Here is a 19,573-nt window from a genome sequence, read left to right as displayed (position 1 = left end):
ATTCGGTTGGGAGTTTGAACCATGGGTCATTCCTTTTCAACCGTCCCTTAAACTCATTAGGTGGGCCCCACACTGGCAATCTTGTAAAAGCAAGTGAATGAATTCCACCACTTATTAATGCTGCCGAATTACTTGTGAAATAATACCCGGGCGGTAGACTCTCGGGAGTTTCAACACCCGATCAAGGGTTTGAGTATCCATAGGTGTACGGTGTGAGAGTGTGTGTGTTTTAAAAAAAAAAAAAAACACTTATCTCACCATTGGATTGATGTGTACTTATTGGAGGTTTAAATGAGAAATATCCCATGGTTCTTAAATAAAAAATAAAAAATGTGTCCACTAATTAATGGTTCGGATTCTTCAACCAATCTGATTTTGATATTATGACTTTGAGGTTTTCGTAATTTAGAATGACTATCTTGGCTTAACACATGCTAAATTTACAATTTTCAACTGTTTGCTAACTGTATATAAATAAATAAATAAAATTCACCCAAAATTTTTTAGTCACATTTTACAAGCAGAGTCTATAATATGGGCTTTATTTTTAGAGTGGACAGTTGTAGATATCATGGTTGATAAAAATATTTGCAACTATAAAATAAATAAATAAAAATCACCCAAAATTTTCTAATCACATTCGTATGAGAAAATTTCACTTCAATATTATATAAAATTGTAATAATTAATTATAAAATCTTTTACTTAACTCTTATTACATTGTATTTGACTATTAGATTACATGTTTAAACAATTATGATAAAATCATAATGATGACTCTTTGACATGGATTTGTACTACAATTTATAGTTCCCTTTTTAAAATAAGTTTGGCACGAGTCTCTCAATGAGGATAAAGCAACAGGTGGCTCTCGTCATGCCATTTTAATGTTTATGTGAAAACCATGCCAACTGTCAAGCATGTTCCAATATCTTAGAAGGGCTCAAAAATTAGCTTAATCCATGATCTAAGTGGACTACACAATTAGAAATAGTATACAAGATAATGCTTATCTTCTAAACTATTTTTCTCAATATGGTTGATGTGAATTTCATATGGACCTTTTTTTGGCTGCATGCCTAAATTTTGGTGTCTCATCTAATGGTTGGAGTGGATTTCTTATAATAATTACAGTCGGTCCTATAGAAATCAAAGGTGGACATCTCTCACCTTAGACTCCATTAGGATAGTCCACATGAATCACAAGTTAACTTAAATTTTTAGACTTTGCCTTAAGATTACACATCATTTAAATATACACAAGGGTGAGCCCCTAAAAAAAATAAAAAATAAAAAATAAAAAATCAAGGGTAGCCCTTCCAAATGTTTCAAAAATCATGCATGTGGAATTTGCTCCCATTATTAGATGTTTGATTCAACATTTGGCCGACAGCCAAAAATCAATTTAACATATGATTATACATACTATACCAAATGAAATAATTGGGATAGTCGACCACCCTTGATTTTTAAAGAGCCCATTGTGATGATTACATGAATCCACTCTAACAATTAGATACTATGGCCTAAAAATGTAATTACATGCATGATTCAAGTGAGCTGTACTAAGGGAAATAGTTTGGAGGGTGAGTAATCTTATAAACTATTTCCAATAGATTAGTCCTAATTTAATGGGGCCGATATTTGGACTAAAATGGATTGACCCATCATGTGGTTAAGTTGGACTTCACAGATATTTCCTCCAATCATAGCCTCTACTCAAATTGTCTGATTTTGCTAGGATTTGCCTTGAATCTGATAACATTCTGGCCTTATTAATACCGAATAATCAGACCAACTCACATGGCGTTGTGGCCATTGTAGCAGCGAGCCTTGAATAGATCCGCCTCTTTCCCGTCTAAGGAACTCTTGGGCTTGGGCTCGAGCCGGACTATTTTGATGGTTCATAACCGGGTTAAGGTCGGACTTATGTTGAACAATGCGGGCAGACCTTGGGCCTTTGACATAACTTGGCCCGGCCCTAACCCGGCCCGTTGAAAAACTACTTGACTCGATGAAATGTAGCCTGAGATTTTCTCTCCACGGCGTCTGCACTTAAAAGAGGTATGTATGGTATTCTTTTCTTCTTCTCCTCTCTCTCTCTCTCGCCACGAATAGGAGCTTGAGATCGAGTGCAGAGCTCTTCCATGTCGTCGTTGCTGCAGCAGCAGCTGTTTCTCACAAACCCATCTCTGCAAAAACCCCTTCTCTTAAAAACCCAACACCCCATTCCACACCTTTCCCAAAAGACTCCTCTCTCTCTCTCTCTCTCTCTAACGTTTGAGATATGATACTGTTTACAATGATCAGGGATGATGGTTTCAATGTCTAACTGTCTGGGTTTTTAATTGGTGCAAGTGAGATCATGGTTCGACAATTCAAACCCCAAACCGTTGAATTGATGGGCCTCAGATGTCCAATGCACTGAAAATTACCCATGTTGGAATATCTTAGAACTATAGATTTTGCAGCCTTTTTTCAATTGAATTTGAACTGTTGCTGTATTTGTTCTTTACTGTCTATTTTCTGACCCACCTGTTGAAGTTTGGATGATTATAGTTTGTGAAATTTAGAGAAAAAAATAAATAAAATCGAAATAAATATAAAAGGAAAAAAAAAAAAACCCCTCAATGTCCAAGGTGAGATTTTTGTGTGGGCGGATGGGAAAAGTAGCGGGTGATTCATTTTAACCCATGTATCTTACAGGGGAAAAGAAATAATGAAACAAATAAAAGATGAGGAAATGCTTCGAACAGTGATCATATGGTCAACCATATGCATCCATGTTCTATATCCAACGGCATAGATATAAATTTCTACGGTTAGGATTATTCCTTAAGCATCGGATCATATGACCATTCCCGAGTTCTCAGAAATTACCAATTCTGGAGGATCTTCATGTGAATGATTCAACTAGCCCGCCAAATGAACACCCCAAATTGGGGTCACAAGCAGGGCCACAGTACCAATCCCTGGGAAACCCCTCGTCGCCTACTCTTAAAACCGAAACAAAAAATGTACCTGATCGTGACCAATCCCAACATCTAGATGCCCGATTGAAACATTGTTCGATCGCCTGGTCCTTTGATTAAACAGCAATTGATTCACATTACTGAACTTATAGGTGTAGAAGTAATCTAGCCCAGTATTTTAAATAGTGAATAGCATGTGGCGTAGCGTTCACCCGTTTGAAGCATGAGGCGTAAGCTACATAGCGTAAAGTTACACTCTATTTCTAGATTTTTAATCAAGGTGCTTGGTTGCACCAATGTTATGATATTTTGTACCAAATTAGACTGATTGATAATGAAATTTAACAAAATTTCATGATATTTGGTACAAAAAAAATGCAATCTAATGTAATAGGAAAGGGCAATGACTAAATATAAATGTAAAGAAAGAGCATTGAAACTAATTTAATATTATTATTTATATTATTTTACTAAAAGCATTAAAAGGCCAACTAATTTTTATTGGAAATAGAAAAATGTAACAAATCATTGGAAACATCATGTGAGCTGCGTAGCGTGTAGCATAGTCTATGTAGTGTGTAGCATATGCAAATTATCAATTTTCATGAGCTACATAGTGTTAAGGCTATGCTATGCTCCGTAGTGTAAGCTACACACTACATAGTGTAGCTATTTAAAACACTGATCTGGCTCATATAGCAGGGTGGTTAGGATCATCGTCTAGTTCACGAACAAATTTGAGATGTCGACAGCCTTGGTGTAAATGCTAGAGCACTTGACATTGGTGGTGTGGGATCCATCATCATGGATGATGCCGCCGGGGGTTAGAATGGAGAGTGTTTCGAGGGTCTGGTGGACATGAAGCACAAAAATGCAATGTGCTTCCTGTCATTGATGAATGCAACTTTCTTCTGATTATAATTTAGTATGATGGGGATGAGACCGTTGATGATGCCATGAATTTAGAAGATTCTCTAGAAGAGGGAAATGTAATTGCCCTTTCGGGAGGACAGGGGATAAGATATCATTATGGTGCCCTGACTAACCCAAAGACGCTCCAATGATAAAGATGGCCTATAGAAGGGCTGCTCCGATGCCTAACCATGCAACTCATATAATTAAATTCTAAAAGATATCAATTCTATGCAGGTCTTGCCATGTGTGCAAAACCTAAAAATGTGATGTGGAGAGATGGATATACAGTATTCTGGTTCTTCCGCATCGTCGCCTTATCGGAAATTCTGAGCCTTTCCTTTCCTTCTCTTTTATTGGTTTTTATTATTTTCTGATCTTCTTTATAATACGCAGGTTGAAATGGATCAACCAACTGATTTTCCAGTCTGTCACAAAAATCTCTCCGTGGATATTAAGGTATTTTGTTCTTTTATATATTCGTTTCCAATTTTATTGTATTTATCTCAAAATTTCACATAATCATGCAAAATTTAAAAAATTAAGGTAGAGAAATACGAGGAGAGCCAGTACTTACTGCCTTCTTTATTTGCACCCAAACTCCTTTTTTTTTTTTTTTGAGATTTCATGAATTTAATTTAAAGAAGAGAAAAAGGCGAAGATGAGGGATTAATGCCCCAAAAATTACAAAGATATAACACAAAACTAAGAAAAAGACTCTATAGGGCAGCCGGTAAACTGCTTAAGACCAAGCTTAAGAGACCACATCTCCTTTGACCTTTCTTAAAACTTCAACAGTGCTGCTGAATTAATTCCAGGAGCTTTCCCACACTGCTTACAATGCATAAATAAGTGGCACTAAGTCGGCATCCCAGAGACACATGATACATGCAATTTATTTTTTTGAAAGATCACAATAATTGTATTAAAGGAAAAAAAAAGAAAAAAAGAAGAGAAAAAGGATAGAAAGGCCGCTGAGAAAGCAAACCCAACTAAACTCCAAGAAAAAGGAAATCACAGCCTTTAAGGCAGTCTACATGAGCAGCCCATTCTATCATTAGACGTTTAGCCTTAGCTACAGACTCAGCAGAATTTGAGACATCCTTAAAGCATCTCCCATTTCTTTCTTCCCAAACGGACCACCAAACTGCGAGAATAGCCATTCTCCATAACCGAGTCCTCTACTTGCCTAAACTGACCCCATGCCACACTTTTAGTTGTTGACCCGCCAAACCAGGGAGGCACCAGTTGATTCTGAACCGAGTTAAGAATTGTGATCAAATACGGTTGATAAAAGGACAGTGAACGAGAAGATGGTCAACCGATTCTTCATCCAACATGCAACAAAGACAGACATTAACTATAATCAACCCCCATTTTCTCAGATTATCAATCGTGAGAATCTTCTTCTTACCAACCAACCATCCAAAAGAAGCAATCTTAGGAGGGACAGAATTATCACATGATACATGCATTAGGAATGACCTTGTATCCCTTTCATAATTATCATCTGTAAGCACTTTATTTCGCCACTAACCACACAAATGTCGTGACTTTAGGAATGAACTTAGTCAGATCACCAGAAGCCTTGCCAGATGAAGAGCACAGCGAAGCGTAGAAACACTTGATAGGAAAAATCCCAACCTCTCTAATCTCCATGTCACTGTCTGTATCTGCCGCAAATGAACCCTTGCTTTGCAACCTCTCAATAAGTCTCATCTCGTCCTCCATCTCATCCTCAATTAAGATTCCATGACAAGGATGAGACCAAACCACTCAATCTCCCATGATCTTGAAAAATTGGGAGATATCCATCTCCCTCTTGGCAACAACACTAGCCAACCTGGGGAAGCCAAACAAAGAGGAGAGTCACCACACCGAGGATCCTCCCATTATTGAACACAAGATCCATTACGCACCATAAACACTATTTCCTTCTTGAAGTGATCGATGATTCAAAAAATGCAATCCAATCCTCCAATGCTCTTTGTACATAGAGGAAGATTTACTAATCTAGCCTCTTACTTCCACCCATATTTGCAAGCAATGTTTCCAAAGATTCTTCCTCACCCCAGATCTCCACAACCATTTCTCTAGTAATGCAAGATTCATTGCTTTCAAGTCCCTAATGCCGGTGCCACCTTATTGGGATGCATGCACATATGCCCCATTTCAAAAAAGAAATTCGTGTCTATTTTCCGAATCTTGTTTAATCTGCTAAGTACAAGGGTCAGACATTGGAAGATAGACATGAAATACAATGGCATATTCGACATGGCTGCTTTGATGAGCGTTATCCTTCATCCAAGTGACAAATACCTACCCCTCCATCTTGAGAGTTTCCTCTCAATTTTCTCCACCACCTTTTCCCTTAAATGCTTAGTTGGCTTCTCTATACACAAAGAAAGACCCCAAATACAAAAATGGAAGACTTCCAGCCTTGCACCCAAACACCCCAGCTAGTCTTTCAATTTCCTCAGGAGCCAACCTGATGGCAAAAACTTTACTTTTATGGATATTCACTTTAAGGCCCGAAACAACTTTGAAGCATCTCATGATTTCCTTGGGTTATCTGCTACTCTACTTACATCAATTTCTAAAGATGAATATATTTGATGTGTCCATGGGTCATATCTGCATGTTCTCATATGGATTCCTAAAGATGAACAGCACCGTAGACCTATTTGATGTGTATCCATGGCTTTTTTTTTTTGTACAAATTCTCATATGGATTTGTGAGAACCATTTTTAGAAAAGGAACTGACATCTACACCCATCCCTTCTGATTTGCACGCACTCATTTTTCCATTTTTGGGATCGAAATAGTTCAGCTTATTTGCTATTTCAATTCCGAAAGAGGAAAATGGGTGCATGCAACTCAAAGACATTAGGTTTAAATACTGCATTCCTCTATGCGGTTGATGGAGATTGATTGATGTGTTGGGTTTAGATTTCTTCAACTACATATCTAATTTGTGCAGATGCTTAGGTGTATGTGTTTGTTGGCAAATCTAGGAGAAACCCATCTTCGCAGAGCAGAAATATCAAATCTGTTTAGTGATCCAAACCCTTCATATAATGGGCTACATTGTGTATGGGAGATACCCCAAAGATCTTCCCTTAATATGATCCTAATAATCCAACAGTTTCTCCATTAAATGTGGGCTATTGCCTGTATATTTCCATTAGAAAGCCATCAATCTAATGGCTAGGAGTATCATATGGGGGATTGGGCACAGCCCATGCTCATATTGCTGCAAAAGTTGGGCCTGTCCTATACCCCTTGTGGGTTAGATCAAATTAAAAAAAAAACAACAATAATTTTTTTTTTTTCGAGCATGATATAAATCCTCTCTTAAGAAACAGGAGATGCACGTGGTAGATGGAAATGTGATTGGATTGGGTTTTTATTTTGTCAACTACATGAGTACAGACCTGAAGAAAAATCCCATGTGTTTTATAATACTTATCATGAAATCAAGAAGACTAGGAAACGCTTTTGTTTCAATCAGCAAGAAGAACTTGAAATTGACATGGATTTTGGAGATGTGGTTTGTCTTTCATGTTACTTTGTTCCATTTGTGATCTTTGCCTGTCGCTTTGCAGGGAAATAAAACAGACGTATTGCTCTGCAGCTACGAAGATCACTTTCTAGTAAGGTTTGCATTGCTATTTATTAAGGTTGGAAGCATAGATAGAGGTGTTCCTTATATTTCAATGACTGTCCAGGTTATGGCGACCCAGATAGGAAGTATGGGAACAATACTAAATCCAAGGTCATCTCTCTCTCTCTCTCTCTCTCTCTCTCTCTCTCTCTCTCTCTCCACACCACCCCCCACCCCCCCACCCCCCCCTTTTTCTCAAATGTGCACGTCAACATTTTTTATGTCTATGAAGTATATTCGACAGTCAAAGAAGTATGAAGTTAGCTTCTATTTTTTTTCTTTCATCAGTTCAGCTTCTTTTCTTCTTCTTCTTTTTTTCCCCTCTAATCTCACATGTGCCGCTAGATGTGTCAGCACATATCAACCTGGCAAATGTGGTGGACATCGGAGCTGTGTGTCAGATGGGTTGCATTGTGTTGATGACCTAGTATGATAGTTAGGGGTGTACATTGAGTCAAACCGAGTCAAGCTGGCCTCAGCTCGGCCAGGCTCGGTGCTTGAGCCTGACTGGCCAGCTCGACTCAGTTTGATCAGCAGCTCAGGCCAGCTCGGGCCAAGTTCGAGCCGAGTTCGCCGTTGAGGCATTTCCACAAACACCTGAACTGCAACTTCAAAATCCCACTGTTTTACAAACAGAATCAATGGTTTTACAGGTATTTTATCAAACACCTTCTAAGCAACATAAAAACCAACAAAAACAAAGAGAAAAAGGGTATTTGTTTCATGTACATACCTTCCTTGCCACCAGCCACATTTCATTGAGTCATTTTATCAAACAGTTGGTGAGCAACATCAATGGCAAAGTAACCGAGTCAACAAACTGGTTCGATCCGAGTTCAATTCGAGCTAGGTTCGAGCTGGATTCGATCTGAGTCGAGTCGAGCTAGGGCCTGCTCGAACTCATTTTCGAGCTCAAAAAATCAGCTTGACTTGGCTCGAACTCAGCTTCGAACCGAGCTTTTTCGAGTCGAGTCGAGTCGAGCAAGCTGACCAAGCTAGCTCGGCTCGTGTACACCCCTAATGATAGTCAGCTCAGTGCACTCATTAGGATGGCCACACATCTATGTTGAATGTGGAGTAGTTGCAACTTTATTCAGTGTTCAAACATTTAATTGTTTTCATATATCTAGTTTGATGAATGGACCCAGCTGTTTTCAGTGAGCCCGACTATGAGGTTGGGCCCACCTGATGCCCATTATATGTGCCCGGTTGGAATGCTTCGCAATGTATTAGAGGTGCCTATGGAATGACATGTGTGCGCTTAATACTGGAGAGATTTTGAGTTTACCTTGACCAATTTAATTGGAGATTAGGAGCGGGTTAGTTATCTACGCTATATATAATTCAGCTAGCTTTTGGACCATCGCAAATAGTTTTGCTAAGGTTGAGAACTTTGAATATTGATAGGCTATAGGAAGACATTTTAAACGAAGTTGGAACTATTTTGGGAACTGAAAAATATGTTTGATGTCCATCGTATATTTTAGATTTCACCCTCTCTGTGCCTTTAAATGGCCTAGATTTTACCTACAACATATCCTTCCATGCGAGTAGCCTACTCTCTTCTTCTTTACGTGTAGCTCACCCCGATGGTACCATTAGGGAGCTGTGTAACAAAGGTTGTATTATGCCCACCATGGTGGCTATATGAAATCCACCCCATCCATCTATTGTGCTACCTCATTTTAGGATGTTGGCCTGAAAGTGAGGTAGATCCAAAACTCGAGCGGGCGTTGCTCTGGAAAAGGAGGGGTTAGGTCACCCACTGTTGAAAACCTCCCTTCCCCCGTCTATAGTGTGTAGCTGCAGCCTTTCCCTCTGCCTCTCTCCTTTACCTTTTCTTCCCCACTATCCCTCCATGTACATTGCACATCGCATACCCCTAGTTTTTATGAATGATGTTTTTTTTTCCCTTATAAAAAGGAAAATACATGCATCATGGGCAACAAAAAGATTTGCCATATAAAGCGACCATTTTGACTCTCCCCTCTTTTGCAAGGGAGTCCACTACGTCACTAGCCTTTTTGTAATACATAGCAATGCAAAGCATCTATTCTTGACAGGAAGTTGCCAATCTTGTTTTTCACGAAGATGATTCCATGGTTCAGAATCAATTGAACCTGAATATATTGTAGGAGTCCTTTTACCAAAGTATATAAAAAAAAGTCAGCAAAGATCCTCCAATCTTCAATAGGAGCCCGAGCTCCCACATCATTTTAGTTACCCGATCCCACTTGACCAAAGAGGATCAAGTTCATCTCCCCCTTATTCATAGCTCAATACGTCTCCATTACCAGGTGGGCCTGGATTTCAAACACTAAATGGCTGAAAATCACCGGCTACTACATGAGGTCAAATTCATCTAATGTTGTAATACATAGAAGAGAAATTTATTTATTTGATCATTGGTGGGGCCATTTGGGAATTGACGGCCAGGTAAGAGGGAGGTGACCCACAAATCCACTAGCCCATTCCGGTAATAAAACCCTAATGTGCATAGATTATAAAATATGGATTTTGTATGTGTGTGAGTGACATGCCTAAGCATCAGACGGGACGGTTTCTTCAATAGTACCATTGGGAGCAAGCCATGGGGCAAGAATCACACTGAGCATATGATCCTAACACATCGAATGGGGCCAGTTTGTTACAACTGTCCATTTTTTACAAGCCATAAATCACATGGTTAGAATCATTAAACCCAGCACTTCGGAATCGTTAGTAATACAAAGTGGTAAATCTCACTGATATCTGACCGGGTGCATCTTCCACTTGATGGCTGAGATGCTCTGGCTCAGTTCATCTTCCACTTGATGGCCACGATGCTCTTTCATTCTTCACTTTCCACCATCTCCTTCCAATATCTCGAGAAACTGGGAGTTCCCACACCTCATAATTCTTTTTGACTAATGTCCATTGGGTTATGATTTTTTTGTAGTACCTCTTATTTTCTTTTGACGTTGAACATTTTACCCTTCCTCTTTTTTTCCTTTTTTTTTTGGTTCCCAACATTTTTACAGAAAGGCTAACATTTTCTACGGAATTCAATCCCATTCCAGACCGGGCCTATGAATAAATGATTTTATACGTTTGGGACCATGGTGCAGTGATTCAAACCGTTGATCTGATAGGCCCTGCAGTGGATAGATGATTCCTAAAAATATCTCAGGCAGGCTGGAAAATTATTAAGCCTTTGATCGTTGGACTATTTTCCTATGTCAGCCGAGTATGCATATGGGTGTCAAGTCTAACAAGGATCCGGTTTGGCAGATCCTTAAAATGCAAATTCTCAGGAGACAATCACAACAAAGATTGGTAACTACTTACAAGTATGACCATGTTACAAGTATCCGACTCCATAACTGCTATAGTTCTTTTTTACTTTTTTTCTTTTTTGTCATTGAGTTTGGGCTGTTGCCTTAACCGTCTATGAGCAAGCCTGTGATTGAAGGGTTGGGAACTCACAATCCGGAAGAATTCCTGGTCATCCTTCATCCATTGCAGGTCCTATCAGATCAAGGAGTTCGTAATGATAAAAATCACAGTCCTTGATGTTCAGAATCATGTCTCATCAAAATCTATAATTCCTCATCCTCTAGAGTCCTTGTCAACTCTTCAAACAATTCCATTAAACTCATTTGAACGTGAACTTACCATTTTCATGTGCTAGGAAGGAAGAAGGCATGTCAGTCAATCCAACTTTCAATGTGTCAGTTATATTTGGTAAACGAGATGAGGTACTGCGACCACATATCTGCTGTTGTATTTTCTTGTTTTTGGGCACAAAAAATCTTGTTACTTGTAAAATCATGGTGCTTGCAGCCGATGCTGGTAGCATGCGCACGCCAACTGATCGAGCACATAAGGTAAACTTTTGCACTTGATTTTATTTAAATAAATTCCATATGGTGGAGAGCAAGGTTTTAAGACTCCAGGACTCAGATTGACTCATTCAGTTCTGAGTGAAGTTGTGATTCATCTGTGTCAAGGGGTGATTCAGAAGAGCTGGGCCGAGTCACCTCTATTTTCAGTTCGACTCCTGGTGCTGAACTGGAGCTGACTCAACCGAGTCGAGTTGACTTGGACAAGTCACATCCGACTCGGTCGAGTATTGATCCATGGTGGAGAAGGCTGAATTGGAGGATTGAAATTTCGGTAGACGGCAAAAGTTACCATACCACCCACACGATCCTTCCTAGAAAAAGATGAGCCTAGAGAATCTGCCTTTATTTCCAAAGATGGCATGTTTGCTCATTTAGATACCTCAAACTAGCTGGGTTCTGCTAATTTACATGCTTTGTTTTGGTGTTGCAGTAGCTGTGGTTCATCTAGGCCGTTGGTGCTCTCTCTCGGTCTCAAGGACCACTCTCTGGTAACATCTCAATGGTGAGAAACACTAGCATCACTTGTGCTCCACGAGGACATGTGGCACAAACATACACATATGACATCCTGAAGCTCATCTGGTGGGGTACCTCATGTTGGGCCATAACCAAAAAGGCACACTGATCAGATGATCCTAAGTAGTAGAATGAATGGGAACCATTAGTCTATTTTCAACTGATCCTTCTCTCAAAACTACTATTATCAAATGGTTAGGATCATCTAACCGGAATGAATTTAGGACTATGGTCCATCCATGATGGGGCCTGCTAGGCTAGATGAATTATTCGGATGTTGTAGATGCACACCACATGTCATGATGCGGTGCAAATGCTACTAGCAATCCTCATTTGAAGTACATGCTCATCTTCTTAAGAATGGTTATGATGCTTAAAGATGCTCAGGAGCATGATCATGTCTCTTTGCAGGAGACGCTGAAAGACATTGTTTCTGTTGTCATCGAGAATCGCCTTTGGTAAGATCTACATCGCCGTCATTTCGATAATTTTAGGAACTGATTTTGTAGTTAGCCCGACTGTAAAATTTTCATGTGTCATCCCATGTGTCATTTAAGAGTTTTGGGGACGTTGCTAACATGTATGAGAAATGCTTGGATGATAAGTCTGCCCAGTTAATAACTTCCAAATGTCCCACGCACATTATAGGTTGGAAGTTACCTGCTATGAACGGTTGAAAATGCACCTCATGTTTTGTGTTGATGACATTTAGTTATGGGCCCAAAAATCAGGCCAATCTATATGCCATTCCATCTTGAGGGTAGATTGTTTGTGTCGTTCTTCCAAATGTGTGTTTCTGTGCATGTGTGACCCACTTGATTAACAGATGCATTAGGAACATTTAAGTTGGAGGGTCTCAAGTCCAACCACTAATACTGTAAGCTACTGTCCACTGTCCACCCAACAGATTCCAACATCGAACACCTTGTGCAAAAATCAGCCATATCCACCCATCGAGTTGAAAACTCTTTATATTTTGGTATTTATAAATGGCTAAACATTGTTTTCTATGGTGTCGCCCACCTGATGAGTAGATGGTGCTGATTTGTGCATGGGCTAATCCTCACAGTTGAGCTATGGTCCAAAATATTCTCCCACAACCAATGATCTTAACCATTTGGATTGAGGCCCATATTCTAGAAAACAGTGGTAATTGACCCCCTGCCATTGCAAACTTTTTAGGGTGCACATTAATGTTTCTGTAGTGTTTATTTTCAATCCAATCTGATGATAAGGTCATGTAGCCCTAGATGAAGGGAAGCAACAAATATCAGCTTGATCCAAAACTTTTTATTGAGGGTCAAATATTGCATATCAGACCCCATTTATTACCTGGATTTATGAGCATGACTCTGTTTAACGCCCGGTTTTAATTATGTTTTGTTGCAGGATGCAATCAGGAGCTTAAACTGAAATTAGGTATTAAAAGCGTGGATTCGGCACTCCGATGTCACAAAAGCAGGGGACGGACTCCTGGGGATTGGGATCGACGATTTTACACAGCCGAGATCCGGAAAAAATCGAGAAACTGAAGCTCAAGTGGCCCGAAAGTCATCTAGAATACAAGATCATAGGTTTCTCACCACCCGTTTGTCCCGAAATTTCATACACGGCCTGAAGAACATAAATTAACCGTACATGCAGAATTTCAGCCGTTGTATCCTGGTGGAAGTGGCCTAATGGATAGATCATCCCTCAGAATCATGATTCTGGGCCCACCTGCTGTTTGGATCTGCTTCATCTCCGGTCTCCACGGTCTAAATGATGTGACAGAATGGATGGACGGAGCGGATTTCATATATACATCATGATGGACCCCACAAGGAGCATGCGAGTGCATAGACGGTGCACTCTTGTGGTGCACCGAATTCCTACAAAAGGGTCAGCCACCGCTGACCCGCGTCCTCTTCAAAAACGCAACAGCGTTTTCACTGTCATCCGCCGGTCCTCCTCAGTGGGGCCCACTCGACACCTGGAGTGATGATCCGAACCGTCCATTGTATCAAGAGGGTGGGCGTGAACATCGCCTAGGTGGCGTAATCTCAGAAGATAATGGAGAGTGGATTTCAGCTGTTAAAACGGATGATTAACGGTGACTTGAAAGATAACGTGGGTCACATGGAATTTAATCCAAAAGTAGTGCTTCCCACCTGATTTTTCGAGTAGAACGCAGTGGACGGCTCGGATTTTTCAAAAAGACAGTGAAATGGGGCCCACCATCGTCACAGCGTCAATGACGCTACCCTGTTTTCGCAACCGGAAGCCGTCCGGTTTTTACGGCGGATTGTACGCCCTTGGGCGCGGTCGGACAGCTGATCTGAACCGTTCATCATGTAGGTGGGCCAGAAAGCTCCCAGAGGACGTTGTCCTTTTGGAAGGAAAGCAAAGAAGAAGAAGAGGAGAAGACTCCGAGTTTGGCTGCTGTGCGTGAAGACGTCTCCGCAACCAACTCGTCCGCGGACTCCGGCCTTTCGCACGGACCTCCTGCTCTACATACAGGAGTCTCCAGCTTCTGCAGCCGAGTCCTGCCAGGACTCCACACCAGGGAGGTGAGAAGAAAGATAAAAGGAGAGGTCTCGGTTTGGGTTGAGGAGGAGGAAAACGAGGAAGAAAAGAAGGAGGGAAGCTGTGTGGCTGGAGGCAGGTGGACGTGAGCAAGAGGTTGGGTTTGAGAGAAGAAATAGAGAAGAAATAGAGAAGACAGGAAAGGAGGATGTGAAGTTTTTTAAGCTGTTTTTTTCCCTTCTCGTTCTTTTCTTTCTTTTCTCTATTATCATTTGTTTTGTTTAGTCCATCCATGTCAGGCTAAAACCTCTTAGCTAGGGCTAAGAGGTGAAGCTTGTAGAATGATGGGAGATTGTATGCGTGTGCCTTTTGTTTAGATTAAGGGAATTTTTTTTATTTAATTTTATTATGGAAGTATTGTTAGTTTTTAATGGCCTGTTGTGACTAAAATTACAATGGGTTTGCAATGGCTTTGAGTATTTCTTGTTCTTTATTTTGATTATGATATCAGGAAGCCCTGTTGTTCGCCATCGTCTCCTGGGCATGGTTGGATGTCGGTACCCTTCATAACCTTCATAATCAGCTGATTGGTTGGTAATTAGTTTAATTCTGTTGTTGACTTTGTCTCTTGGGCATGGTTTGGTGATGGAATCCATTCTAATTCATATACCTTTCACCCCTTGAAAACTATATCAAAGGAAGTCTAGTCAATTTCCATGATTTCTTAAGCAGGCATAAGATCTCCCTGATCTCTACAAGTGGATCCTCTGAATCCCTAGTTTTCTTCCTTGGATTGTGTAAAGTTTTAGATAATTATTCCACAATTATTTCTGAAATTCTATTTGGTTTAGATCATATCTTAGTCTAGTTCTATTTCTACTTGGTTTCAGATAACGTACAGGTATCAGTCTCTATGGATTCGACCTCGGTCTTACCGAGTTTATTACTACATCACAACCCTATACTTGGGGAGTGAACAAGTTTTTGGCGCCGTTGCCGGGGACTGACGGTTACGATTTTCTGAAATCAATTGGTTTTAGAATTGGGTTAGGATTAGGATTTTACTAACTTTAGGTTAAAGGTTTTTATTTTATTTTATTTTATTTTTAGGAACTATTATTTTATTTTTAGAACCTAACCTATTTTCCTGATTTTGTAGGATCCTTACATAAGTTCTAAATTGGTAATTCCTTCCTAATCTCTCTCTCTTTCTACCTTTTAGAATTAGGGTTTAAATTTTGAAATTTTTAATTCTAGGATTTTTTTTCTATTTTTAGGAAGCAGTTTATTTTTAGAAACTAGGGTAGTTATTTCCCTTTCTAGAAAAATCCTCTAATTTTCGAAACTTTTCTCTTTTGTTTTTCACTTTCTATTTTTAACTTTTTTTAAATCTAATTTGTTTCCTCATTTATTTTTAGGATTTTTGTTTAGAAACTAACCTTCTTATTTTGTAGGCCTTTAAGATAGAAATCTCTAATTCGGTACACTCCTTCCCTACTTTCTATTTTCCAGTTCTCTTTTAGTAATTTGCTTTCTAGTATAGGACTTTCCTAGTTTACTTTAGAAATTTCCGCTTTTCTTTAAAGAATACCTTCTTTTAGAAATTAAGTTACTGTTATTTTTCTTTTAAAGTATCATTCTTCTCTTTTTAAGAATCTAACTTATTTTTGTTTTATTTTGCAGGTTTTTAACTTAGGACTCCAATTTGGTAATTTCTTTCCAACTCTCTCTTTCTTTCTAGATTTTCTTTTCCTTTCTTAGGATTAGGTTTTTAATCGAGGGCTGCGAGTGTTTTTCATGCCCAAGTGGGCCCGTGACGACACTCGACGTCTCTTGATTGAAGAAGGAGTGGTTGAGGGGTTGACTATCCATCGCAGGATTAGACACCGCTCGAAATCCCCTGAGTTAACTGAAGTTATGGCTGAGGACCAACCTCCTCTACTCCCACCTAGGGTGGAGGATAACCAAGATGAGAATGAGGTGCAACAGGCACCCCCCCTCGTACTTTACGAGATTATCTACAACCGGCGGGAGTGAGTACGCCCTCATGCATGATTTTTCCTGAAAACACAGGACAAATGGACATCAAGCCAGGAGTTATCCAACTCCTTCCCAAATTCCATGGACTTGAATCTGAAAGTCCATATTTACATTTGAAAGAGTTCGATGAGATAATATCTACATTATGTTTTCCTAATGTATCTGAGGATACAATTAGGCTGAAACTTTTTCCTTTTTCCTTAAAAGAGAAAGCTAAGACGTGGTTACATTCACTGCGTCCTAGATCCATTGGCACATGGAACGATATGCAGAGGGAATTCATAAAAAAATTCTTCCCACATCATAAAACGATTACCCTCAGAAAAGCGATCATGAACTTTGCCCAAAAGGAAGATGAAACATTCTTTCAATGTTGGGAAATGTTCAAAGATTTGGTTAGTTCATGCCCACAACACGGATTTGAAACGTGGCGCATTACAAATTTTTTCTATGATGGACTGACATCTTCCATGCGCCAAATGGTCGAGACAATGTGTAATGGAGAGTTCATTAATAAAGATATCGACGAGGTATGGGACTACCTCGATAGTTTGGCTGAAAAAACACAATCTTGGGACTATTACCCAAAGTCGAACACCACGTCTAGGCCGACTCAATTAAAGGAGAAAGGTGGATTATATCTCTTGAAAGAAGAGGATGATCTCAAGTGTAAAGTGACTACGCTCATAAGGAAAGTTGAGGCCATGGAAGGAAAGAAGGATAAGGTCAATGAAATTGTTTGCGGCATCTGTGATTGCAACATTCACACAACTGAAAACTGTCCTACAATACCTGCCTTTCGAGGAGTGTTGAATGAACAAGCCAATGCCGTAAATAACTATCAAAGACCTTTTACTGGACCTAACTCCAACACATACAATCCTGGCTGGAAAAATCATCCAAACTTTAGTTGGAGGAATGGACAAACGGCGACTCCTCCAGGTTTCTTTAATCAAAATCCAAATCAAGTGAAACCTCAAGAGGAACCTGTTCAAAATCCCATACAAGAGCTGGCTCAAGCAATGCGAGGAATTACAGATTTTATGCAAAAGATAGATTCTCGTATGACGGTTATAGAAAAGGGGATGCTTCCTGCACAACCTTTCCCCAATCCTAAACCGCAGTACGAGAGTAATGATCCTAGCTCTTCAAATCAGATGGGGCATGCTAAATCCATCACCACTCTTAGGAGTGGTAAGATCATCGATAAAACTCTTCCGGTTAGGCTCGAAAAGCCTCAAGAACTAGAAGAGGACAACAATGATGGATCCAGTGATGCCCCACAAAAAGTAGAACCGGAACTTCTAGAGAAGCCAGTTGCTCCATTCCCCCAACGGTTGGTTTCACCAAAACCTCTCTCTAACTCTCAGGATATCCTAGAGGTGTTGAAACAGGTGAAAGTCAACATTCCTCTGCTTGATGTCGTTAAACAGATACCTTCATATGCCAAATTCCTAAAATACTTATGCACGACCAAGCGACGGAAAATTATTCAAAAGAAAATCTTCTTGACTGAGAAAGTGAGTGCCATCCTGAAGCAAGACGTGCCGCAGAAATTCAAGGATCCCGGTAGCCCAACCATATCATGTGTGATCGGGAACCATCGAATTGATCACGCACTTCTTGACTTAGGAGCGAGCGTCAATTTGATTCCCTACTCGGTATACAAACAGTTAGGTTTGGGTGAATTAAAACCCACCCTAACCACACTACAACTTGCTGATCGCTCTGTTCGTGTACCAAGAGGGATAATTGAGGATGTGTTGGTCCAAGTTGATAGATTTTACTACCCTGTAGACTTTATCATCCTGGACACTGAACCCATCAATAACATGAGCACTCAGATTCCTGTCATTCTTGGTCGCCCATTCCTTGCCACGTCAAATGCAATTATCAATTGCAGGAATGGTATCATGACTATATCTTTTGGAAATTTGACACTGGAGTCAAATATTTTTTTCAATAACAGCAGCAACTCAGAGGATGATGACGATTTCCACGACATTAACATGATTGACTTTTTCGTGGAAGATACGACACCTCTGACCTTATCCTCCGACCATCTAGAGACATGCCTGGCCCACTCCCATGATTTTGATGATGACATGATTAGGGAGACGTGCGCCTTGCTTGATACTGCACCGGTACTTGAAGTTAACCGATGGAGGCCACAATTTGAAGAATTACCACAAACTGATGTAGTGCCTCTACCGTCTAACCTCAAGCCGCCGAAGCTTGACCTAAAACCTTTGCCCTCTGATTTGAAATATGCATATTTGGGTCAAGATGAGACATACCCGGTGGTGATCTCTGCCCACCTGGAGAAAGAACAGGAGAGTATGCTTATATCTACTCTCATTGAGCATAAAAGAGCCCTGGGATGGACGATAGCGGACCTCAAAGGAATCGATCCCTCGATTTGTACTCATCACATATACCTTGAGGATAATGCAAAAACCGCTCGGCAACCACAACGTAGACTAAATCCCAACATGAAGGAAGTGGTTAAGGCCGAGGTTCTTAAACTATTGGATATGGGTATTATATACCCTATATCTGATAGTCAATGGGTGAGTCCAACTCAAGTGGTCCCTAAAAAGTCCGGAATCACCATCGTAGCCAATGCTAATAATGAACTCGTGCCAACTAGAGTCACTACTGGTTGGAGAATGTGCATTGACTACAGGAAGTTGAATACCGTCACGAGGAAAGACCACTTCCCTTTACCATTCATTGATCAGATCCTTGAAAGGTTAGCTGGTCATTCCTATTACAGTTTTCTTGTCGGGTATTGAGGATACAACGAGTTAGAGATAGCCCCTGAAGACCAGGAAAAGACCACATTTACATGTCCCTACGGCACCTTTGCTTACCGAAGGATGCCATTCGGACTATGTAATGCCCCTGCCACCTTTCAGCGATGTATGCTTAGTATCTTTTCTGATATGGTAGGACAATATCTAGAGGTCTTCATGGATGATTTCTCTGTTTACGGTCCATCTTTTAGCAAGTGCTTGGAAAGTCTTAAATGTGTGCTGAAAAGATGTGAAGAAAAGAACCTGGTAATTAATTGGTAGAA

At 40.1% G+C, this 19,573-nt stretch overlaps 1 protein-coding gene and 1 non-coding gene across 2 annotated transcripts; one reads left to right on the top strand and one right to left on the bottom strand.

The window, feature by feature from the left end:
• Positions 1-1,965: 1,965 nt before the first annotated feature.
• Positions 1,966-12,482, top strand: LOC131230222 (uncharacterized). Its single transcript, XM_058226044.1, has 8 exons — positions 1,966-2,064; positions 4,281-4,343; positions 7,491-7,538; positions 7,614-7,660; positions 11,220-11,286; positions 11,372-11,415; positions 11,864-11,921; positions 12,361-12,482. Exons 2-8 carry the CDS (start codon positions 4,287-4,289, stop codon positions 12,409-12,411), a joined length of 372 nt encoding a protein of 123 aa, XP_058082027.1. The 5' UTR covers positions 1,966-2,064; positions 4,281-4,286; the 3' UTR covers positions 12,412-12,482.
• Positions 12,483-16,808: 4,326 nt separating this feature from the next.
• LOC131231989 (small nucleolar RNA R71) lies at positions 16,809-16,915 on the bottom strand. The gene has a single exon (XR_009164600.1). It is a non-coding gene; the product is annotated as a small nucleolar RNA R71 (small nucleolar RNA).
• Between the last annotated feature and the right edge of the window lie 2,658 nt (positions 16,916-19,573).

This window comes from Magnolia sinica, chromosome 17 (genome assembly GCF_029962835.1).
Source record: "Magnolia sinica isolate HGM2019 chromosome 17, MsV1, whole genome shotgun sequence".
Lineage (NCBI taxonomy): Eukaryota > Viridiplantae > Streptophyta > Magnoliopsida > Magnoliales > Magnoliaceae > Magnolia > Magnolia sinica.
This window is presented reverse-complemented; position numbering and strand designations above follow the sequence as displayed.